The 22284-nt window shown below is 53.9% G+C and overlaps 1 protein-coding gene across 1 annotated transcript; it reads left to right on the top strand.

Moving 5' to 3' along the window:
• Positions 1–6106: 6106 nt before the first annotated feature.
• IGFBPL1 (insulin like growth factor binding protein like 1) lies at positions 6107–21675 on the top strand. The gene is made up of 4 exons (XM_056117463.1): positions 6107–6476; positions 17559–17668; positions 18749–18865; positions 21526–21675. Exons 1-4 carry the CDS (start codon positions 6107–6109, stop codon positions 21673–21675), a joined length of 747 nt encoding a protein of 248 aa, XP_055973438.1.
• The last annotated feature ends 609 nt before the right edge of the window (positions 21676–22284 follow it).

The following is a 22284-nucleotide window of genomic DNA, read 5'->3' as shown; positions in this document are numbered from 1 at the left end:
CCTGACACAGAGCATGAGCCCTGCCCATTGAGCTCTCTTTCCAGCCCCTGATTGGGACTTTATCTGACCATCTTCTATTTCTCTCATTTTGGCTGGTCCATAATTTCCCTGATTCCTGTTTCTGTGTTGCTTCCCAGGCAGGAAAGTCCTGGAACCTCTTGGTCTTGTGTGTGTGTGTAGGGGGGGGGGGGGGGGGGGGGAAGGGCGGCAGCAGCAGGTAACAGGAAGGTGCAGCTGTGAGAATCCAGGCCTGAGATCCCACCCCCAGTGTGCTTTGGTTCTGGACAGGTCCCCTACCTTTGTCAGCACGGTGCAAGGGTCCTCTAAGGACATCAACTTCCTCCTGCTCAAGCCTAACTCCAGCTCCATCAAGATGCAGCAGGGTAAGTGGGGCCTCCACCCCCTCCCAGCCTCGACAGGAAGCCTTGGAACAGACCATCTTTCCCTCTGTGGGCTCAGGCTCTCCTGGGAAGGGACAGAAAGCCCCTCCACAAGCCTTTGAGGGTAGCCACAAAGCAAAGCAAAACACGAGGTGGGGGGGATGGGGGGGTGCAGACTTTCCAGGCTGAGCTTTTTTCTAAGAAAATGAATTCTGCTTCTGGCAAGGTGATCTGGTTCAATTATTTATGAGAAAGCTGGTGGCAACTGTTTCAGCTGTCCTGATGGGGAGGGACACTCCCAGGGGCTGCGACTCGGCCCTTTCTCTGATAATAACCCCACATCATGCGCCCCAGGACTGATGGCAGATGCTGGAGCTTTCATGGCTGCCCACTCTACTCAGGACCTGTGTGTGAGAGGACTCGTGAGCGTGTGAGTGTGTATAAGTGTATGAGTAGGGGGGCTGGAGCGATAGCACAGCGGGTAGGGCGTTTGCCTTGCACGCGGCTGACCCGGGTTCGATTCCCAGCATCCCATATGGTCCCCCTGAGCACCGCCAGGAGTAATTCCTGAGTGCAGAGCCAGGAGTAACCCCTGTGCATTGCCAGTCATGACCCAAAAAGCAAAAAAAATAAATTAATTAAATTAAAAAATAGGGGCTGGAGTGATAGCACAGCGGGTAGGGCGTTTGCCTTGCACGCAGTTGACCCGGGTTCGATTCCCGGCATCCCATATGGTCCCCCAAGCACGGCCAGGAGTAATTCCTGAGTGCATGAAACAGGAGTAACCCCTGTACATTACTGGGTGTGACCCAAAAAAGAAAAATAATAATAATAATAAATAAATAAATGAAAAGTTCAGTAGTCCTTGGGCATGCAAATGGCCCTGCCCCACAATTTATCTCGAAAAGATGGTACTCCCCCAAATTGTCCAAAGGACCCACAGGTCCTGGAGACAACTCCACATTTCACAGTACCAACAGCTTAGTAGGAGCACGGCAAATATGGGAACATTGTACAGAAGCCCGCCAAGCTTAATGAGTGAGAACGGTCACAGAGCAGGCTCAGCTAGCACCAGCCTGCTCAGTACATCCTCAGACAATGACGTCCGTAACACCGTCATGAGATATATGTTGGAGCAAGCAATCTAAAGAAAATTATTTTATGCCTGCGAAGGGGGCAGGTATGGACGCTGGGTGGAAAACTGGGCACATTGGTGGGGGGAAGGCCACGCTGGTGGTGGGATTGATGTTGGAACACTGAATGCCTGAAACAACTTGGTAAATCATGGTGTTTAAATAAAAGCTCAAAAAACAAAAAGTTTTGCTTTGTTTTGTTTTTTGGAGGGGACATACCCAGTGGTGGTCAGCAGCTCTTCCACTTTTGTGCTCGGGGGTTGCTCCTGGGGTCATGAGTTGTATGTAAAACTCAATTACACACACACACACACACACACATACACACACGCATATGCATGTGTGTGATAATTGTATATTAAACACAAGTGTTTGGGGGCAGGAGAACAGAGCGGCCAGAGTCACACCTGGCTCTGCTCAGGGCTTACTTTTGGCTCTGCTCTCAGGAATTACTCCGAATCACCCCTGGTGGGATTCAGGGGGCCACAAGGGATGCCAGACCTCACCTGCTGTACCGTCTCTCTCCCCACCACAATTCTATTTAGCCATTGCCAGCGCTGCTGACCCTGCCGCTACAAGAAATCAATGTGTTATTTGCATCAATTCTGAGTAATGTGATTAGGACTGATTTCTAGGTGCTCTGCGTGTGACCTCTGTTTGCGGACTGCTTCCTGGGCCTGCTCCTAGGACTCGCCGATTTATCACTCGGGATCTAATTTGATGGTCAGAGAGGAGCGCCAGCCACGTGTAGCCACTCGGGGCGCAGAGCACCCGGGGCTCGCACTTGGATGTGGCTTAATTACCCCGGGCAGCCCCGGTGCCCATGTGTTCACATAAAGAACGGTTAAGGAGGCAGCATGGAAGCACACCGCGAGCAGCTGCACCATCAGGGCTCGGAGAACAAAGGGACGGTTGGGATTATTTATTTACTGATCAGAGAGGTTCCTTTTAAAAGAAAATACTTTTTTTTTGACACTGTGATTTACAAAGTCGTTTGTAATCAATAGGGTTTCTGGCATCCAATGTCCCCATCATTTTATGAACACCCCCCCCCCCGACATACACACACCTGTGCAGACCAGGCCCTGTCCCACTGCCTGCTCACCTGTCCTGCTCTTCCAGCTGCTCAGCCTCCAAAGCCCACCTTTGCTGGGTTCCACTTCTCACCATGTTCTCTCCCTGCCCCCCAGCATTGAGATCTACCCCCTTTTAACTACCCCCCCCCCCCATATTCACAGGCCTCCTTGTCCTCTGCCCTGGAATGCCCCCCGTCCTTCCCACAGAGCCAGAGACAGGCCTCACAGCCAGGTTTGGGATGGGGCGGGGGATGTCGGCACAATGAAGATGGAAACAGGATGAGCTAAGAGCCAGCCCTGCACCGCCAGGACCATCGGTGAGTCTGAGCAGACTCAGGATGTCCCTGAAGAGCAGCCTGGCCTCTGGCTTTCGAGTCCTGCTTTGATGGCGTCCTTGCCGTTAGAAGTATTTCCTTCACATCCTTACAGAAGTTTGGATTTCTGCACGTGCCCTCACCCCCACATTTATCAATATGCAATGACACCAAGAGCGATACCTACCAATCCCATTTCACCAAATGTGTTTCTCAATCCTTTTTGAACAATGTCCCTTTCTTTAAAAAAAAAATATTTATTTATTTTGCTTTTTGGGTCACACCGGGGATGCACAGGGGTTACTCCTGGCTCTGCACTCAGGAATTACCCCTGGCGGTGCTCAGGGGACCATATGGGATGCTGGGAATCGAACCCGGATCAGCCACATGCAAGGCAAACGCCCTACTCGCTGTGCTATTGCTCCAGCCCCATAATGTTCCTTTCTAACTTTGCTTCTTTCCTGTGTGTCCCCAGTCCTGCTGCTTGTCCCCCAGTCTCGTGCTGTGGCCCCCATTTACTCAAATTTTACCTGCGGACTCAGAATATCCTGGGGGCCCCAGGGGACCAATATGATTGGGAAAAACGAAAAAGCAACCACCAAATAAAAAACATCTTTTTGTTTCAATTAACCTACATCTCCTTTATTTGTTTGGTGTTTTTTTTGGGGGGGGTATTGGTTTTTGGGTCACACCTGGTGGTGCTCAGGGCTTACTCCTGGCTCTGAGCTCAGGGGTCACTCCTGGCAGTGTGTCGGGGGCCAGACACAGGTTGGCTGCATGCAAGGCAATCACCCTACCTGTTGTACAGTGCTAAGGCCCCTCCTTGCTCATTTTCAATACTCATATGAGTGACCGCTTATGGTTAGATGTGCTACTGTGTATGTATTTATTTAGGGGCCACACCTGATGGTGTTTGGGGGACCAAACCTGAGTGTTCCACACACAAAGAAGGAAACCCAGACATGTGTTATCTCTCCAGTGCCACCACAACTTATTTAATCACTGCCTGTCAGAGGGTATTCAATATCACATTATTTCCAATGTTTAGCAATAGTGAGCAATTTCAGAATAAAACCTTTACACGCTGTGATGATTCCCTCAAAAGAGATTCATAGAGGGGGCCAGAGCAATAGCACAGCGGGTAGGGCGTTTGCCTTGCACACGGCCGACCTGGGTTCAATCCCCGGCATCCATATGGTCCCCCAAGCACCGCCAGGAGTGATTCCTGAGTGCAGAGCCAGGAATGACCCCTGAGCATCGCTGGGTGTGACCCAAAAAGAAAAAAAAAGAGAGATTCATAGAAAGGCACCCAGAGTCAAAAGACCTGAGCACTTTAAAACTCTGCTCCTCGGGCTGGAGGAAGGGTTAAGGGGCTGGAGCATAGGTGTGCCATGTGGGACCCTGGGTTTGATTCTTGACACTGCATGCCTCCCTGGGGGCACCACCAGCTCTGTCACCCCACCTCTCACTCCCCCAAATACCTAGAAGGCTGTTCCAGGTAAAGTTGGCAGCCTCCTGGTGGAAGAGCCCATAAATCCTGACAGCACTGGGTGCTCACTAAAAATGATCCAGAAAGGTTTCCTTAGAGGAAAGTGTGTGAAAATTATTGAAAAGTGTGTGAAAATTATTGTATGTCACCTTGTATGTCACTTGTATGTAAATTATTGTATGTCACTTACATAAGCCCCTATATAAGAGATCACGAACATGTTGTTACAGGTAGAGCTTTATGAGTTGCCTTCTACTTTAGCCCCCATCAAATGTGGTGTGCTATTCTTGGTATATCAGTGGCATAAAGTCTGCGATGTCGCTCCAGGAATTCTAAAATTTTTTAATCGGGAGTTAGATTTTTAACTGGATGGTGATTTGGGCATCCGGAGGCATCTCTGCAGCGTGTTGTTCTCTTCTGAGATTTATTAGTCTCTGGACCATGCCATTAATGAACTTTTACAGCTCCCAGAGGCAGTTGGTGGTGTGACTGCCAGGCACCTGGAAGCACAGGGAGACGGGAGGGGCACCCATTCCCAACTCTGGGCAGCCTGGAGGTTTCAGACACAAAGCCCACATACCTGTTTTTTTCAGCACTGGCCCCCAAATTCAAAAAGAAATTTTTTTGTTTATTTTTTGGGGGGGTCACACCAGTGGTGCTTAGGAGTTACTACCGGCTCTTCATATGGGATGCTGGGAATCGAACCTGTGTTGGCCATGTTGGCTGCGTGCAAGGCAAACGCCCTACCCGCTGTGCTATGGCTCCAGCCCCTCAAAGTTACTTTTAAAGATCTGCGGGCAGTAGAGAGGAGCACAGAGGGGAGAGTGCTTGCCTTGGCTGCCCCTGTCCCAGGTTCACCCCATAGGGTCCCCTGAGCATCATCAGGAGTGATTCCTGAGCACAGAGCCAGGAGTAAGCCCTGAACATAGCTGGGTGTGACCTGGAAACAAACAAAAAACAACAATAAAGCTATCGCCACCAACGCAGCTATTGGCTACCTTTATGGAGCTCCAAGAGGAAGGGACAACGCAACGGGGCTTCTTTGACTGTACAAGAAGCTGGCTCGAAGGACTGATGGGTGGAGAGGAAACGATGGGGAACAGCAACTGCGGAAAAAAACAAGTGGACAGTCTCGTTAAGTCGCTCTGGTTGTGTTCGTGTTGAAAGCGCGAGATCACACAACCACATATGCTTCCGTAGTCCTACAAAAGTCCCCCTAAACCTGGGGGGGGGAGGGGGAGTGCACAATAACGTGACAAGAGTCGCCGCTTCCTTCTAAACTGGGGTGGCCGCGGAATAAAGAAAGGGTGGAAGGGAAACTCTTCCCAGCGTGAAACTCTGAAATCGTCCAAAGTAAATCTTAGAAAATCGTTCCGTGCAGAAGAAAAGAAATAGCGCATCCTTCCGGGAGGATTGAGGCGCATCCTTAATCCTGAACCCGACCTCGGCTCGCACCCGACCCCACCTCCCGCCCAGAGGGACCTTGGAAAGAAAGTGCTCTTTCCCTCCCGGGTGTCCGAGAGCAGCTGTGGGGCCCCTTCCTCCAGCGAGAGTCCACCCCGAGGGGCGCGGGGCCCGGGCCGGGCAGCCACGTGCTGGCGCCCCGCGGTGCGCACTCGGCCAATCAGCGGCCGCCGAGCGGGCAGGGAGGCTGCGCCCGCGCGCGGGGAGCCGGGCGCGGAGCAGAAGCGGCGCCGCCGTCCCGGAGCCGGTCATGGCCCGCCTGCAGCTGCTGCTGCTGCTGCTGCTGCCGCTGCTGCCGCCGCCGTGGACCGCCGCGGCCCGCGCCGCCGCGCCGCGTCCCGGGTGCTCTCCGTGCCCGGCCGGGCTCGCGGGCGCCGAGGGCGCGAGCTGCGGGGGCCGCGCGGGCGCGCGCTGCGGTCCGGGGCTGGTGTGTGCCAGCCGCGCCGCGGGCACGGCCCCCGAGGGCACCGGGCTCTGCGTGTGCGCGCAGCGCGGCGCCGTCTGCGGCTCCGACGGCCGCTCCTACCCCAGCGTGTGCGCGCTCCGCCTGCGCGCCCGCCTCGCGCTCCGCCCGCGCGCCGGGCACCTGCACAAGGCGCGCGACGGCCCCTGCCAACTGGGTGAGTCGAACACCAGCCCCCTCCCCACCCCAACGGGGGCTGGGACCCCACCCCGCACCCGCAGTTCCTCTCCCGACAGGCGCCCCGACGGGCACTGGACTGCAGTTTTCTCTCTGTGTCGGGGGAACAGCTTTCCATACCTGGCCAGGAGGCCGGGGGGCCTGCAGGGCCAAGAATCCACACCATTGCTCTCCGCCTTCCCCAGCTCACGGAGGCAGCAGCCGCGGAGCGACTGGGAACTGTTTTGGTGCTCCTCCTTTGGTTCAGGCCTGAGTACTTGCAGGTTCCTGCTGGCCTGGCACCTTGGCCTCTGCGTCCTGGGCTCCTCTGGACGCCCCATCAACAGTCCCGGCTTCCGGCGAATTGTGTGAATCGAGAGGGCGGGCAGGGAGGTGAAGCAGCTCCAAACCAGCTGCGGGAGTTTCGGGGTTGATGGGACAACGGCCCAGGCAGTGGGAGGGGGGCTGGTGTCCTGCGGGACAGGTAAGGCCTCTGGAGACCTGAGCCTTGAAAAAGATAACTGTGCTATGGGGAGCGGAGAGGGGTCTGGGCGGGGGGGAGTCCCGTGGGGTTTTATGGGCTGACATGAATTGGAGAATTCCACTTTCAAGTGACAGGCTAGAAAAAAAAGCTTTCATTGTTGGAGACTTAGCAGGGAAGCCTCATTTATATGACAGTCAAGCGATGTTGGGACGAATCGCCGGCGCTCACCCTAACTATGTGATCTTGAAACGATCAAATGAAAAATTAACCGCACGCGAGTCTTGGGGTGCCCTGCCACCGTGGGCCTGGCCCATGAGGTTTTGGAGAACTGCCCCTTTAGTTCTCAGTACTACAGATAGGGGGCAGTGCAGAGTTGGGGAGGGGGTGAAGCCCGCCTCCCCCACTCCCCTCCCCTCCCACACCTGGGGTTCAGTGTTCTGGCAAGAATTATGACCTGGGCCTGGAGACCAAATCCAGATTTCTCTGCCAGGGGCCGGGGGAGGCATGCAATGATTTCAGGTCCACAATGAAGCTGCACCCCCAAACCTTTTCTAGGCCTGGAGCAGTGTGGAGCATTCCCCCTCTATCCTAGTCATCCAGACCGCTAGCCCTTCAGGACCATGCCTCTCCAGGGATGGAGGCAGAGCTGACCACAGCCAAGTCCCCACTGGCTGCTCTGGGTGGGGTTTCCATGGGGCAGAGGTGGTGGTGGGGGGGTGTCCCTTCAGCTTGGAACCTTTGTTTCTGCGTTTCGTGTTTAGCCAGGCCCATCTCCTCCTCCTCCTCCTCCTCCTCCTCCTCCTCCTCCTCCTCCTCTTCTTCCCTCATTTTCTTCCTCCTCCTCCTTTTTCTCCTCCTCCTCCTCCTCCTCCTCCTCCTCTTCCTCCCTCATTTTCCTCCTCCTCCTCCCTCCTCCTCTTCTTCCTCCTCCTCCTCCTCCTCCTCCTCCTCTTCCTCCCTCGTTTTCTTCCTCCTCTTCCCTCCTCCTCCTCTTCCTCCTCCTCCTCCTCTTCCTCCCTGTTTTCCTCCTCCTCCTCTCTCCTCCTCTTTCTCCTCCTCCTCCTCCTCCTCCTCCTCTTCCTCCCTCGTTTTCCTCCTCCTCCTCCCTCCTCCTCCTCTCCTCCTCTTCCTCCTGTCTCTCTCTCTGAAGTCTGCTTTCTCAGCTCTCTGCTTGTGGTAGCTCTCTTTGTCTCACTCCAGGTAACTGGTCCCTCACATGGAGGAGGTGGTAGATGAGAGGCTGATCCCGCCATCCCCTGGACAGATGGAGTCTGAGCTGGAGGGCCAGATGCCTCCTCCCAAAAGAGCGCTTTAGACTGAGGGGACTGAGAGCCGGGGCAGCAGGGGACTTGTCCAGGGTGACCAGCAACGCTGGGACACCCTGCTCGATGTGATTTCAGGACAGGATTGGAGGGGGTTAAAAGTCATCAGGTGGCGTTGCCATGGTTACGGGAAGCCAGATGGTAGATGGAAACCCCAAACCCCGAATTCGCCAGCAATCACCGAGTGACCAGTCAATGTGACAGCGCCCCCACTCTCATCTCTGGGCTCTGGGACTCAGCTCAGGACCCAGGTGCTAAGATGCCCCGGGTCCCAAGGGTGGCCCATTTAGAAGCTGCTTTTCAGGGTCCCACTGTTGGTGGCTGGTGCCAGGCACCCCCCAACCCCTAAGATTCCACTCTCCTTCCCCACCGGGCCGGATGGATTTGCCAGCCACCTGGGTCCCAGGCTCTGCTTCTCTCCTTTTTGTCCTAAAACGTTTGCATCCCTGCCCCGGTGTCCTAGGGAAGCAGAAAGGTCTGAAAAGATGGGGAGATGTTTAGGGGGGCCAAGGTGGCCCCTCCCGCCATGCCCTCGAGCCATCCTTTCATCACAGAGCACTGCGGGAGCTCTGTGTAATCACACACCCCGGGACCCCGTGGCAGCTGCAGCTGCGCCCCTTCCCCTAGCCAGCCCCCACACCGCCCGCCCTTGCAATGCCTAATGCCCCCCACCCCACCCCCAACTTCACAGGAGTGTTTGCAGGCAGGCCCTGCAGTGTGCCATGGCTGTTCTTACACTTGCCTGGCCTCGGTTTGGAAACAAGGTTTCTACCGGATCTTCTGGGCTTTGTGGCTCTGACATGCCTGAAATCTTGCTGAGAGAGTAATTCTCTCACACAGATTATAAATGATGAACACCCATGATATTCCAGACTTGAGTCTGTTTTTTTCTTTCTTTCTCTCCTTCCTTTCTTTCTTTCTTGCTTTCTTGGTTGCTTTCCTTCCTTCCTTCCTTGCTTCCTTCCTTCCTTCTTTCTTTCTCTTCTTTCCTTCTCTCCTTCCTTCTTTCTCTTCTTTCTTTCCTTCTTTCTTTTTCTTTCTTTCCTTCTTTCTTTCTCTCCTTTCTCTTCTTTCTTTCTTTTTTCTTTCCTTCCTTCCTTCTTTCTCTTTTTTCTTCTTTCCTTATTTCCTTCCTTTCCTTCTTTCTCCTCCCTTCCTTTCTTCCTTTCTTTCCTTCTTTCTCCTTCCTTCCTTCCTTCCTTCCTTCCTTCCTTCCTTCCTTCCTTCCTTCCTTCCTCTCTCACCAGACTGTTGAAGTCAGAATTAGTTTCCAAGCATGTAAATGATCATCTACTTTAGGGGTATGATGTGAGCCCCCCGTGATCACCACCAAAGTGAAGCACCACATGCAGGACCCTCCTGAAAGCTTGTGAATTCTTTGTTTTTAGATTTAAAAAAAAAAACATTTTTGTTTGGAAGCAACACCTGGCGATGCTCAGGGCTACACCTTGCTCCGTGCTCAGGAATTATCCTTGTCAGTGCTCAGGGGACCTTATGGGGTGCTAGGGACCAAAGCCAAACCTGGATTGACCATACACAAAACAAGCACCTTACTTGTTACTTAACCTTACTGTTACTCTGGCCCCCCAGAGCTTGTGAATTCTGTTCATCTAAGTATTTGTTTTCATCAGACATTGTGGTTCTTTTTGTTTCCCCCTATTTGGGGGAGGGGGAGGTAGAGAGTTGGGCCCCACTGGGCGGTGATCAAGGCTGACTCCTGGCTCTGGGATCACTCCTGGTGGTGCTCAAGGGACTCTGTGAGACATCAGGGATGGAATCCAGGCTGGCCACCTGCAAGGCAAGCGCCCTGCCCCCCTGTACTATCTCTCTAGGACCCCTTTGTTTCTTTACCTAGGAGGGAGACAATTTGCTGTTTGTCTTTCTCCTGCTGACTGATTTTCCTTCGCGTTCTATCCATGTTGTGGAGCATAAGGCAGGAGTTCATCCTTCCTCAAAGCTGACCGGTTCTCCATCCTGCATCATCTCTCGCCCAACTTCTTTATCCACTCATCTGTCACTGGGTACTTGGGCCGTTTCCAGCCTTTGTCTACTGTAACTGCCATGAACATGGACATGCATGTAGAGTTTTGAATCTGCGTGTCATTTGTGTCCTGGGGAGAGACTCCCAGGCATAGCACTGCTGGCTCATAGAGTAATTTTCAATTTTCTGAGAACTCTCCATCCAGTTCTCCCTGGAGGCTGGACCAGGTCACTCTTAGGAGGAATTCTCTGCTGCAGGGAACACTTTTGCATCCTTTTCTTCACTCAGATTTGCAGCATGTACACCTCCCTGACCAAGTCCCACTCCCACTGAACAGAAAGAAACGCTGGGGGCACTAAGGACCAACTGGAGTCCTTGTACCACTCCCCTGCTTGGGGGTGGGGTGGGGGGCCCGACTTGGGTTCCCCCCCCCCCCCCCCGTGCCTCTGGCCTGCTGGCAACCTGATTTCTGAAGGAGTCATCCTGGATTCCTTCACTGAGGCTGTCTCCGTCTGGATCCACCTGCTCAAGGCTTTTGTTCCTGGGGCAAGGCGGGTGGGGTGGGCATAGCCTTACCGGAAAGGGAGCTGCTGTGAGACATCTTGAAAGAGGGGCTGGAAATCCCTGGGCCGAGGAGTGGGAGGGCAGTGTGCACTGAGGGGCCGAGGAAAGAGGAGGGGTCAGAGAGGGCCCGAGGCAGGGTGATCACCGGCCCCACCAGTCTCTGGGTCTCCATCCACTCAGTACAGAGTGGTTGGCTCTGTGTCTCCACGGCAGGTGTCATTCTCACCGTCCTCATCCTCACTGTTGCTCCCGGCGCTTTGACTGGCTGGGACACAGGTGTCTGCGCCCTGACCTTTTGTTAACACCCGGAGGGGGTTGGGGTGCCGCAGACAGCAGGTGGGTGTCTGGGTTCGAACGCTGAATCCTAGAGAAATGGTATCCTGAGCCTCCCAAGCTTTGGAGATGCTCACACGCGGAGATTTTGGAAATCCGCCTGGGCTGGAATCCCAGCCTGGCCGAGCAGCAGTCTGCGAGGGGTGTCTGCTCCTGGTAGCTAAGAGAGGCGGCAAAGCGACTTTGTTAGAGGGACAAAGAAGGCGGGAGGGGAGGGGGCGCTGGGGGCTCTGGGAAGCCTTTCATGCTGAGGGAGGGGATTGGAGGCGCGGGCTGCAGGGAGCCAGATTATACTGTTTCTTGTTCCACATCCTAAAGCAACTATTAGCATAAATTATCGGGGCTGTTCAGCGCGTCGGTTATGACACCCTCCGGTTGCGAGCTTTTTCCTAACAAACAGATGGGGTCCTGGGGGATGATGTTTGATATTTTGTCTTTCCCGAGCACCGTGAACTGTCAGGAAATCTCAGAGGCAGCCGAGGAGATCTTTCTTTCGCTGCGGCCGTCCAGGGCCGATTGCCTTGGCGGGTGGGGGCACGGAGCGCCAGGTGCTGTGCCGGGAACGTGGGCCTCTTGCATTTGTGCACTAGGAGCTGCTTGGCTCCTAATGACGGGCAGCCCTTTCATCTCCGCAGATCCGCGTGGTTCATAACACTGTGCATCTGGGCCAGGGCCATAGTGCAGCAGGTAAAAACGCTCCAGCCCCATGCCCAGCCAGGGTCCAATCAATCCCCAGCACCACATATGGTGTCCCTCAAGCCCCTGCAAGAGTAGCCCCTTAGCACTGAGTCAGGAATAGGCCTGACTACAGAGTGGCCCCCCAAACCTTCATATGCATGTGTGTGTATAGAGAAACCTATAGATAGATAAAGATAGATGAGATAGATATCTATACACACACATGCTGTCGACTCCTTTCATCTACGCAGATATTAATGATATCGCAGAGCCTTTTCATGTGCACAGCTGATAATAACGCGTGGGTCCCTTCCTTCCCTGCTCATCTCACAGTTCATAACTCGTCCTCAGCCGTTCCCTCCCTGCCTCCTGGAGGCTGCCTGGCTGCTTTCATCCTCTTCGTTTGCGCGTTCAGAGGAGGTGGGTTGCATCTCACCCCAGCCCCTCTGGTGGGTAGCAGCTGGATCGGGAGCATCGGAGTATCCCTGGGCACTGTTTGACCAGCCGAAACCCACGGTGCCAGCTGAGTGGGTGGACAGTTGGGTGAACGGCGTGTTACCTGGGCTGCACTGGTGCCCTCTGGCACTGCCAGGGTTGTTGTCGGCCCTTGTTGAAGCAAACAAGCACCTAGCGAGGATTAGCTGGAGGTTGCTGACCCCTTCCGAGACTGGGTGGACCAATACCAGGCACCATGTGCCCTGTGTGGGTGGTGGGCAGAGAGGACACCCCACTCAGCCAGGGGTTTGCGGGAAGGGGACAGACTGTGCCTGGGCTCACAAAATACCACTGATAAGTCACTCACCAGGGGCCCAAAAAAGCATCTTTAAGACCACCCTGGGGTGGGGGGGAATACAGCCTGCTGAAACCTCATCAGATCTTTTTACGTTTGAAAGCGTCATGCCAGGGGTGCTCACAGCAACCTATGGGGAGGGGATCATGGCCAGGAATGGGGGTGAGGAGGGGGAATGACATGTGCCCATTTTAAAGAAGGAAAAACTGAGAGTCCCAGTCACAGCAGAGTCAGGATCTTGAACCTGGATTTTTCCTGCCGGTGGTAATCTCAACATTTAACACCCCAGGAGCACACGCCAGGGGGTGCGGGCGGGGAGAGACAGTGGCCACATCACCTGCTGGCCAGGTGCCCTTGAGCTGGTGTTAGGGAACTTGGATTTCAAGGGCACCCCACCCTTCCCAGAACATACCAGGTGGGTGCTCTGTGCCCCAGTTGGCGTGTGCCCCATGCCTGCTCTTTCCCTGGGAATCTGGAATCAGGGTTCTGGGGGGAGGAGGAAGCTCCCAGGAAGCCCAAGCCCAAGCCAGCAGGCTGCAGGGGACAGAAGCGGCCCCGTGTGGCTTCCCCCCGGGGAAGGCAGGCGGGACCCCCTGCATGTTCTCTTCTCCCGGTTCCAACCGTCCCTTCCTGCTTCCACGTGGCCCTGTCCTGCTGTAATGAATCAGAGTCCTGTGAACGAGTTCTCCTAACCATTCCGTGGACCAGGCCTTCCCGTGGGGGCTGGACACCAACCTCGAGGACCCTCTCTCACTCTGGAAGGGCATCCTGGTGGGTGGACATTCCACTTGGATTATTTTGGAGGCAGGGGTTGGTTTGGAGCCATACTCAGTGCTGCTCAGGGATTACTCCTGGCTGTGCTCAGGGGGGAACCATATGGGATGCCGGGGATCGAACCCGAGTTGGCTTGTGCAAGGTAAGTGCCCTACCTGCTTTACTATTGCTCTGCCCTAGAAGTTCCACTTTGAAAACCTGCCAGGACTCGGGGTGCCTGAGTTTGCATTTTGCTCCTCCCTACCTTTGCCTTGATTTTTCTCGGAGTAAAAGCCCCTACTTTTACTCCAGAGTCGGGGTTCGCCCAGACCTCAGGTTCTGGAGCACCGGCTGAGTTCCACAGCCCTGCTCATCTGCAAGCACCACCACCACCCCCTATACACACACACACCCCCACCCCCCATACACACACTTCCCATAACCCCCAGGAAGCTGGTGGGATTGTTGCTGGGAGATTATTCTGTCTCATTCCTGTGCGTGAAAGTCTGTGACACTGCCACCCCAGCCAGCTCGGTGTGTTAGCCAGTGTCATTGTGATCATCGTTGTGAATGCGACTGCCTTTTATTTATTTTTTTAACTATGATGCCAGTGATCACAAAGAGCTACCATGGATAAACACTTAATGGTATGGGGGCCACCCCTGGTGCTGCTTAGGGCTTACTTCTGATTTTATTTTCTTTTTGGGTCACACCCGGTGATACACAGGGTTTACTCCTAGCTCTTCACTCAGGAATTACTCCTGGAGGTGCTCGGGGGACCATATGGGATGCTGGGAATCGAACCCGGGTCGACTGAGTGCAAGGCAAACGCCCTACCCGCTGTGCTATTATCGCTCCAGCCCCTTCTGATTTTTTGTGCTCACTTTTGGTGGTGCAGGGGGTGGGGGGAGGGGGGCTGTTGCAGGATTTCTGTCTGATCAGGGAAAAACCATGCACCCACAAAGTTTTGTTTTTATTTTTAATTAATACCTTTATTTATTTTGGGGTTTAGGCCCACACCTGGCAGTGCTCTGGGCTTACTCCTGGCTCTGCACTCAGGGAGCAATCCTGGCAGGCTCGGGGACCTTCTATATGGGATAGAAGAAGCAGGGTTTACTTGCAGCAGGCAGACCCAGTTACCTAGGCTGGAACTCTGACAAACTGGGCCCAGAACAAAGGGGGAAAAGCAGGGAATTGATGCTTTATTAGTCCACATGCTCAGTGGAATGTCTCCTTTGAAATACAAAGTTAAAGGCCTTTGGCAAGTAGGTAGGAGATAGTGAGAAGGACCCCATAAAGGAAAGGAATGTCTTGGGGAGTGCAGGAAGCAGGGTAGGGGCAGTGCAGGAGGGGGCCCCCCTGGTCCCTAACGGCATGTCTCCTGAGGGTGTCTCAGTCTGGACACCCCAGCCTGTGAATAGTCCTGACCCTGCCACATTACTGCCACGGGACTACATGTGTATGCATGTATGCATGGCAAGTGCTTTGCCTCTGTATTGTCTCTCCAGCCCTCCGCCCCCCCCCCCAAAAAAAAACACTTTAAATTTTCATTCAGATATGTTGAAATTAACACGACCTTGAGAACGATTTGGGGAGGTAACTGTGGATTTGGTGATGGTGGCACCACTGGACGCGTGTTTCTAAATCTCTCAGGTCCCGGTCGGGACAATGAGTGTCCCACAGGCAGGGAAAGACATGCGGGGTGTCCGTGTCAAAACAGCCACACATTTGAGGCAACCCCCCTCATTTGCCAGGGAGAGCAGGAGACCCCTTTGTAAAAATAAGCAGCAGCATTTTCTGCCAGGAAGCCCGAGGCCAGGCCCGCGTTTCTCAGCCCATCTCCCTTAATTAGGTGAGTATGGAAGGGCAGAGACTTCCTCCAGGAGTCGCTGGTTTATTCATTTAGGCCTGAGAGTGAGGAAAGGAATCTCATTGCAAATGTATGACTCTCCGGGAAAGGAACGTGCAGCGTGTTGATAGCGGGCCCCTGGGGAGTCTTGGGGGGTTCTCATCATCCCCCACTGCAGCTGCTGCCTTGGGGGTCTGTGGGGAGAGACTGGGACTTAACCTCTCTGTGGCTGTCACATTGAGCGCTCCCTGCAGGTGAGCAGGTGCTGGGAGCCCCTGGGCAAAGTGTGGATCCCAGTGCTTGGGGGCAGGCAGGTGGGCACAACTGAAGGCTGGGCTGATCCTGCCAAGGTGAGGGCAGGTGGGGGAGGGGAGGGGAAGGATTGGAGAGTGGGGAGTGGAGGGGGCAGGACCTATGCAGGTGACACACTGGAGGCCATCAGGGTGTCCAGAGAGCAGGCTTGGAACCCACATGTCCTCGCTCCAGGGGAGGGTGGACTTTTTCTCCAGAGATGGACAGGCCTGGCGTGGTCAGTAATGAGCCTGCTGTCGCTGGAGGTATGCAAGTAGATGCTTGATGAGCCTGGGCTAGGCACAGGTCCTGTGGGATTTGGGGAGTTAGAGGGCCCATCAGTTCATTTTCCAGGCTGGGGGGACCCAACTGTCCTCACGATTGCACCCTTTCATCTGCTGCTTGGCTCCTTCCTCCAACCTGTGGTCTCCTGCCCTTTGTTCTTCTTCTCCACAGGGGTAGCAGAGCTGGTGGGGGTAGGGTTCGCTTCTAAGCAAAACTCAGTGATACTCCAAAGGTGTGGACTCAGCCTTGTGGTGCTGTGGAGCCATGCAGTGCTGAACTCTGGGTACCTACCTGGAGGGGAAGGCATGTAACTGCATCCCCACTGAGCTATCTTGGCCCCTTCTTTAGGCACCCCACCCAGGCTGGCCTATGGAGAGTGGTAAGGTGAACACCAGGTGAAGACCTTGGAGAGTGAGGGTGAGGAGAGTGAGAGTGAGTGAGGAGAGTGAGTGAAGAGAGAATCGGTGAGGAGAGTGAGTGAGAGTCAGGAGAGTGAGGAGGGTGAAGAGAGTGAGGACAGAGTGAGGAGAGTCAGTGAAGAGAGAATCAGTGAGGAAGGAGAGTTTGTGAAAGTCAGGAGAGTGAGGAGAGAGTGAGGAGAGTGAGAGAAGAGAGAATCAGTGAGGAGAGTGACTGAGAGTCAGGAGAGTGAGGAGGGTGAAGAGAGTGAGGAGAGAGTGAGGAGAGTCAGTGAAGAGAGAATCAGTGAGGAAGGAGAGTGTGTGAAAGTCAGGAGAGTGAGGAGAGAGTGAGCAGAGTGAGAGAAGAGAGAATCAGTGAGGAGAGTGAGTGAGAGTCAGGAGAGTGAGGAGAGAGTGAGTAGTGAGAGTGAGGTGAGTGAGAGTGAGTGAGGAGAGTGAGACGGGAGTGAGAGGAGAGTCACATCCCTGGGTGTCTCAGCTGAGAGTTTGTGTGTTGGTGGAGGTACTCCCAAGTGGTGCTCAGGGACCCACAAGCCACTCCCAGAGATTCCCAGTCAGACTGTTGACTGTGAGGAACCAAGGAGATGGCCCAGCGTTGCCCTGCTGATGCTCAGGCGACCGTGGTTCTGGGGGATGAGGTCAGTTGGGCACAGCACCCAAGGCAGGTGCCTTTGCCCAACACTGTCTCCAATATCTCTGCTTAAAGTGTCTCTATAGAAGCCCCTGCGCTCCAGTACAGACACCCCACTGGGCCTCCCCACCAGGAAAGTTCTGCCACCCCCCTCCCACACACACACAACACACAACACACACACAGGAGCTCTGATATAACCAGCTTCCTCACCTGGGTGGGGGGCACCCTGTGACTGCGGGCTTCTTGATATGCAAATGGATCTGGGAAGGGACCGCAGGGGGTGTGAGCCCAGGGAGTGCAGCTGCTCTGAGGGGCTTTATTCTGTGAAATGCCCCCCTTGGTGAAGTGGGGAGGAGGGCAGCAGGTCCATCTGTCACGGCTGCAGGGGAGGGGGACACAGTGACATACAGCAGCCCCCTCCCCCCAATCAGCCTTCACCAGAGCTGACAGCAGAAGGAGCTGAGAGCAGATGGCGGCTGGAGCAGGAAGGGGCTCGGCAGAGGGAGTGTGACAAGACAGGAGCTCTGCGGGGTGGCTCTGGGATGGCCCTGGTACCTCTGGTCCTGGGAGAACAATGGAGATGGGAGGGTTGGGCCATAGAGACCAGCATCCTGCTCCAACTCCCGCCCTGCCCGTGCTCTCTCTCTCACCTGCTGTCCCCACTGAGAGTGTCTGAGGGTGCTCTCTCCCCTTGCAGCTCCTGTCATTGTCCTTCCTCCCCGGAGCATTCACAACGTCTCTGGGGCACAGGTGTCCCTGTCTTGTGAGGTGAGGGCGGTGCCTGCCCCAGTCATCACGTGGAGGAAGGTATGTATAGCCAGAAACCCGCGTGCGCACGCGCGCATGTGTGTGTGTGTGTGTGTGTGTGTGTGTGTGTGTGTGTGTGTGTTGGAGAGGGGGTGTAGTATATGAATTGTTTTGTTTTGCAGGGGGATGGGGCATGTTTGGGTCATACCCAGCTGTATTCGGCTTATTCCTGACTCTGTACTCAAGGTCACTTACGTAGGGTTCAGGGGACCATATAGGGTGCCGGGTATTGAATCCAGGTTGGCCACATCCAAGGCAAATACCTTACCTGCTGTACTGTTTCTCCAGCCCTACAGGTTTTTGGTTTGTTTGTTTGTTTTTTAAAGTGTCTGGGACTGGAGCAATAGCACAGCAGGTAGGACGTTTGCCTTGCAAGTGAACAACCTGGGTTCTATTCCCAGCATCCCATATGGTCCCCCGAGCACCGCCAGGAGTGATTCCTGAGTGCAAAGCCAGGAATAACCCCTGAGCATCGCCGGTATGACCCAAAAAGGGAAAAAAAAGTGTCTTTGTGTGAGTATTTTGATATGTAGACAAGAGGGTCTTTACAAGACACCTTATATGCCCTCCTTGGTCTGCGGGCTCATCCTCCAGAACATTTTTTACCGGCTGTCCAGAGAGAAGGGAGAGTGAGCGTTCATTCAGTGCTGTCTGCCCCCTTGGCCTGCCTCTTACTTATCCCCTCACCTCCACACCCCCATCCCCTGCCAAGTTCTACTGTTTTTCTAACCTAGGGCAGCAGCAGTGAAATGAGAGCCTGCTCAGGGGATCTGAGAACGACCTGGCTGTTGGCCGCTCACCTGATCCCCTTGCAAAATTAAATCTTTATGCAGCATGGCACAGATTTCCCCGGTGAATTTGCACCTCTTAGGGGCTGTGGTGTGGCACGTATTCCCAGCAGGGGCGCTGTGGACACACAATCCCATTCAGACTGCTCTTTCCCCAGAGGCCATTAAGAGTGCCCAGGCTTCTCACCTTTGAGCCAGGTGGAGAGTGAGAACACCAAGGATATCTGTAGGCTATTCTTCCTCCTCCGGAAACGCGTTTGCTAAGCCACTGCTGGTTTTCTGTGTACCCTAGGTCACCCACTCTCCTGAGGGCACCCTCGTGCTGGAGGACCTGCCTGGGGATCGGGTCAATGTGGCTGTCCAGGTGCGAGGGGGCCCCTCTGACCACGAGGCCACAGCCTGGATTGTGGTGAGTGTCTTACTGGCATATGAATGTTGGCGGTTACCAACTGGCCTGTTTATTTATTTATTTTATTTATTTTATAAAGTAGTTCACAGTATTTGATTACATTTAATACTCAAACACCAGTCCCACCACCATTCCACCTTCCCACCACCATATTTCGGATGTTTTCCATCCCAAACCCCAATCCCTGGCCCAAAGCAGAACCGAAATAATATGCTTTGTATTGTTTGTTATGAAAAACCCAGACTGGAGTGATAGCACAGCGGGTAGGGCGTTTGCCTTGCATGCAGCCAATATGGCCGACCCAAGTTTGATTCCTCTGCCCCTCTCTGAGAGCCCGGCAAGCTACCGAGATAATCTCACCTGCACAGCACAGCCTGGCAAGCTCCCCATGATGTATTCGATATGCCAAACACAGTAACAAGTGTCACAATGGAGATGTTACTGGGCCCGCTCGAGCAAATTGATGAACAACAGGAGGACCGTGACCGTGATATATATGAAAAAATGTGTATTTTCCTCTAAGATTGGTTGCCTCCTACTTTGAACCCTATCAAATGTAGTGCAGTAATATTGGAGTATGGGTAGGGTATATGGTTTGAAGTGTCCAGAAACAGGTTCACTTGTGGGTGATGCTCAGCCCAAGAGTGTGGAGAGCGGCCGTGGGCATGGCAGGGACTGAGCTCTGGAGGTTTTTCAGCTGCTGGGGCTGGATATCTTGGGGCGGGGAGAGGTCTCACCCTGCCACCCTCCGGGGCACCCCAAGTGAAACAGCCTGGTGCAGGGTCTGGTGGCATGATTGTGGCAAGTGTCATGTTATACTCCCTTCAGGGAGTGCAATCTCCCAACTGGCCTGTTTAATAAAGTGCCTTTAATTGATTTTTATTGATTTATTGCAAAATAATTGATTTTTCCGATGATACATTATTCTGTGATTAATCCATTTCTTGGGCCCTGGAAAACTTGAGCAGAGCAGGGAAAAAAGACATCCAGGGCCAAATCCCTGAAGAGATAGTACAGCGGGTAAGGCTCTAGCCTTGCATGTGACAGACCCATGTTCGATCCCCAACACCCCACTTGGTCCCTCAAGCACTACCAGGAATAACTCTTGAGTGCAGAGTCAGGAGTGAACCCTGAGCATCACCGGATGTGCCCCCCACTAAATAAAAAGAATCCTGGATGGAGTGGATAGCCTCTTCTCTCCTATCTGTATACTTCTAAAAGTCCCAGCAACCCCTTTCCACCCCCCACTCACATCTGCTGCCTTGCCAACTTTTTCTGACTCAGCCAGGAGACACCTCCTAAAGCAACAAAAAGCTGGATAAATTCTTAGACAAGGACTTACCAACCATGCAATCAGATATAACCATGTTCACATAAATTTATTTTCCAGATCTATTGATTTTAATATTGCAGCTTTGTTAATCACTTTTGATCCTAGAATTCTATCAACAGTGACTGTTTTTTTTTACCTTAAATAAATTTTTAAAAATCCCAGAATCCGGGGCCAGAGCAGGCAGAGCACGCAGCCGACCAGCGTTCGATCCCCAGCATCCCATATGGCCCCCCAAGCACCAAGCATGGCTAGGTATAATTCCTGAGTGCAGAGCCAGGGGCAACCCCTGAGTATCGCTGGGTGTGAGCCAAAAAGCAAAATAAAATAAAATAAAAATCCTGAGACCCTGTGGGTATGAATTTTAGGGGTTTAAAAGGGGATCAAACAACCACAACCATTGCTAATCTGCGGGCTTTGATTAGGACATTCCCTTGGGCTGTTTGGTGTAGCCACTAACATCACAGGAGTCCTGTAAATGAGGTAGAGAGAGGCAGAAGAGAGTTGTAGAGTGAGAGAGATGCCCTTGATGGCTTAGAAGATGAGAGGAATCCAAGCTGAGGGACATCAGCAGCCTCCCAGTGACCAAGGCAAGGCATGGAGGTTCCACTACATCTCGCAGGAAAAAGAAATAAAATCCTGCTGACCCCCTTCAGTAGCCCACTGAGACCTGGACATCTGACGTGAAAACTGAAGATAATAATGTTGCACTGTGTTAAGCCACTACATTGAGGACAGTTGGTTACAGCAGCCACAGGAAATTAATCCTCCTGCCTTACAGCCCAGGGTGGTGAAGGCCAAGGGCGCATCCCTCTCCCTCTCTCCCCCACTCCCATGCCTTCTGGCTCAGTGCTCAGGGATCAAGCCTGGCAGAAGTGCGTGGGGGACCTTAGATGGTGCCAGGGATCAAATCCTGGTATGCCCTTAGCTGCAAGTGCACTGCTAGGCAAGTATTGTCAGCATCAGAGAAGGAAATTTAGCTTGCTTGGTAGCTGGAGCAAGAGGAAAACGACCTGGGCTGGAGCAATAGCACAGCGGGTAGGGCGTTTGCCTTGCACATGGCCAACCCCGATTCGATTCCCAGCACCTCATATGGTCCCCTGAGCACCACCAGGAGTAATTCCTGAGTGCAGAGCCAGGAGTAACCCCTGTGCATCACCGGGTGTGACCCAAAAAGTGGGGGGGAAAAAGAGAGAAAGACAGTTCTGTCTGGCCTGGAAGCAGAGATGAGACTGATGAAGGACTGACTCTGCAAGTGATCTCACCGTCTCTGACTCGATGTGTGACTGTGGCAGAGAACCCTACAGAGCCGCCTGTTTTTTTTTTCCAGATCAACCCTCTGCAAAAGGAGGATGAGGGCGTGTACCAGTGTCATTCTGCCAACGTGGCCGGAGAGGCCCAGGCTCATGGCACGGTGACAGTCTCGGCTCTCGGTGGATTTGGTGCACCCCGCTTCCCAGCCCCCGAGGGCCACATGTGACTGTGTTGGCATCCTGTCCGTAAGTACAGCCCCTTGTCCCAGAGAGATGGTCCAGGGGTGAAGGCGCCGGCCTTGCATGCAGCTGACAGAGGTTTGATCCCTGCACTTTGGGAAGTGACCCCTCCCCAACCCCGCCACCAAGCACCCCCCACCCCGCACATGTCCTAATGTAATAAAAAAAGAAAAAGGAAAAAGACACACATTGAGAAGAGCAGAGGAGACCAGAGCAGGAACACATAGGATCTCTTCTGGCATGTTCTCCGTCCATATCATGTGGGTCTCAACACTCGGCACCTCCAGCCAAGAGTTGAATTCTCAGGGCTGGGTCTGAAAGTCCCATACTTGGTTCCTGTGAGGCAACTCGGGAGACCACCAGCCCCCCTCCCACTGCACCCTGGCTACATCCCGGGGAATGGCAGCCGGCTGGGCTGTGCTCTCCCCAACTCTTTTTCCGTTTTTTTTAGAAAGAGAGTTTACCTTTGCAGGACCGTTGGGCACTCCGCAGCTCTTAGGCAGGGCTGATGGTGGCCGCGCCCTCCCCCGGCTGGCCAATACCCTCTAACCAGTGGGCAGTGGGGGCCCGACAACCCCCCTGCACATCACAGTGGG

Source organism: Sorex fumeus, unplaced genomic scaffold (assembly GCF_029834395.1).
Source record: "Sorex fumeus unplaced genomic scaffold, SorFum_2.1 ptg000034l, whole genome shotgun sequence".
In the NCBI taxonomy this organism is placed as follows: domain Eukaryota; kingdom Metazoa; phylum Chordata; class Mammalia; order Eulipotyphla; family Soricidae; genus Sorex; species Sorex fumeus.
Note: the sequence above shows the minus strand (reverse complement) of the source record. Positions and strands in the feature narration are given on the sequence as shown.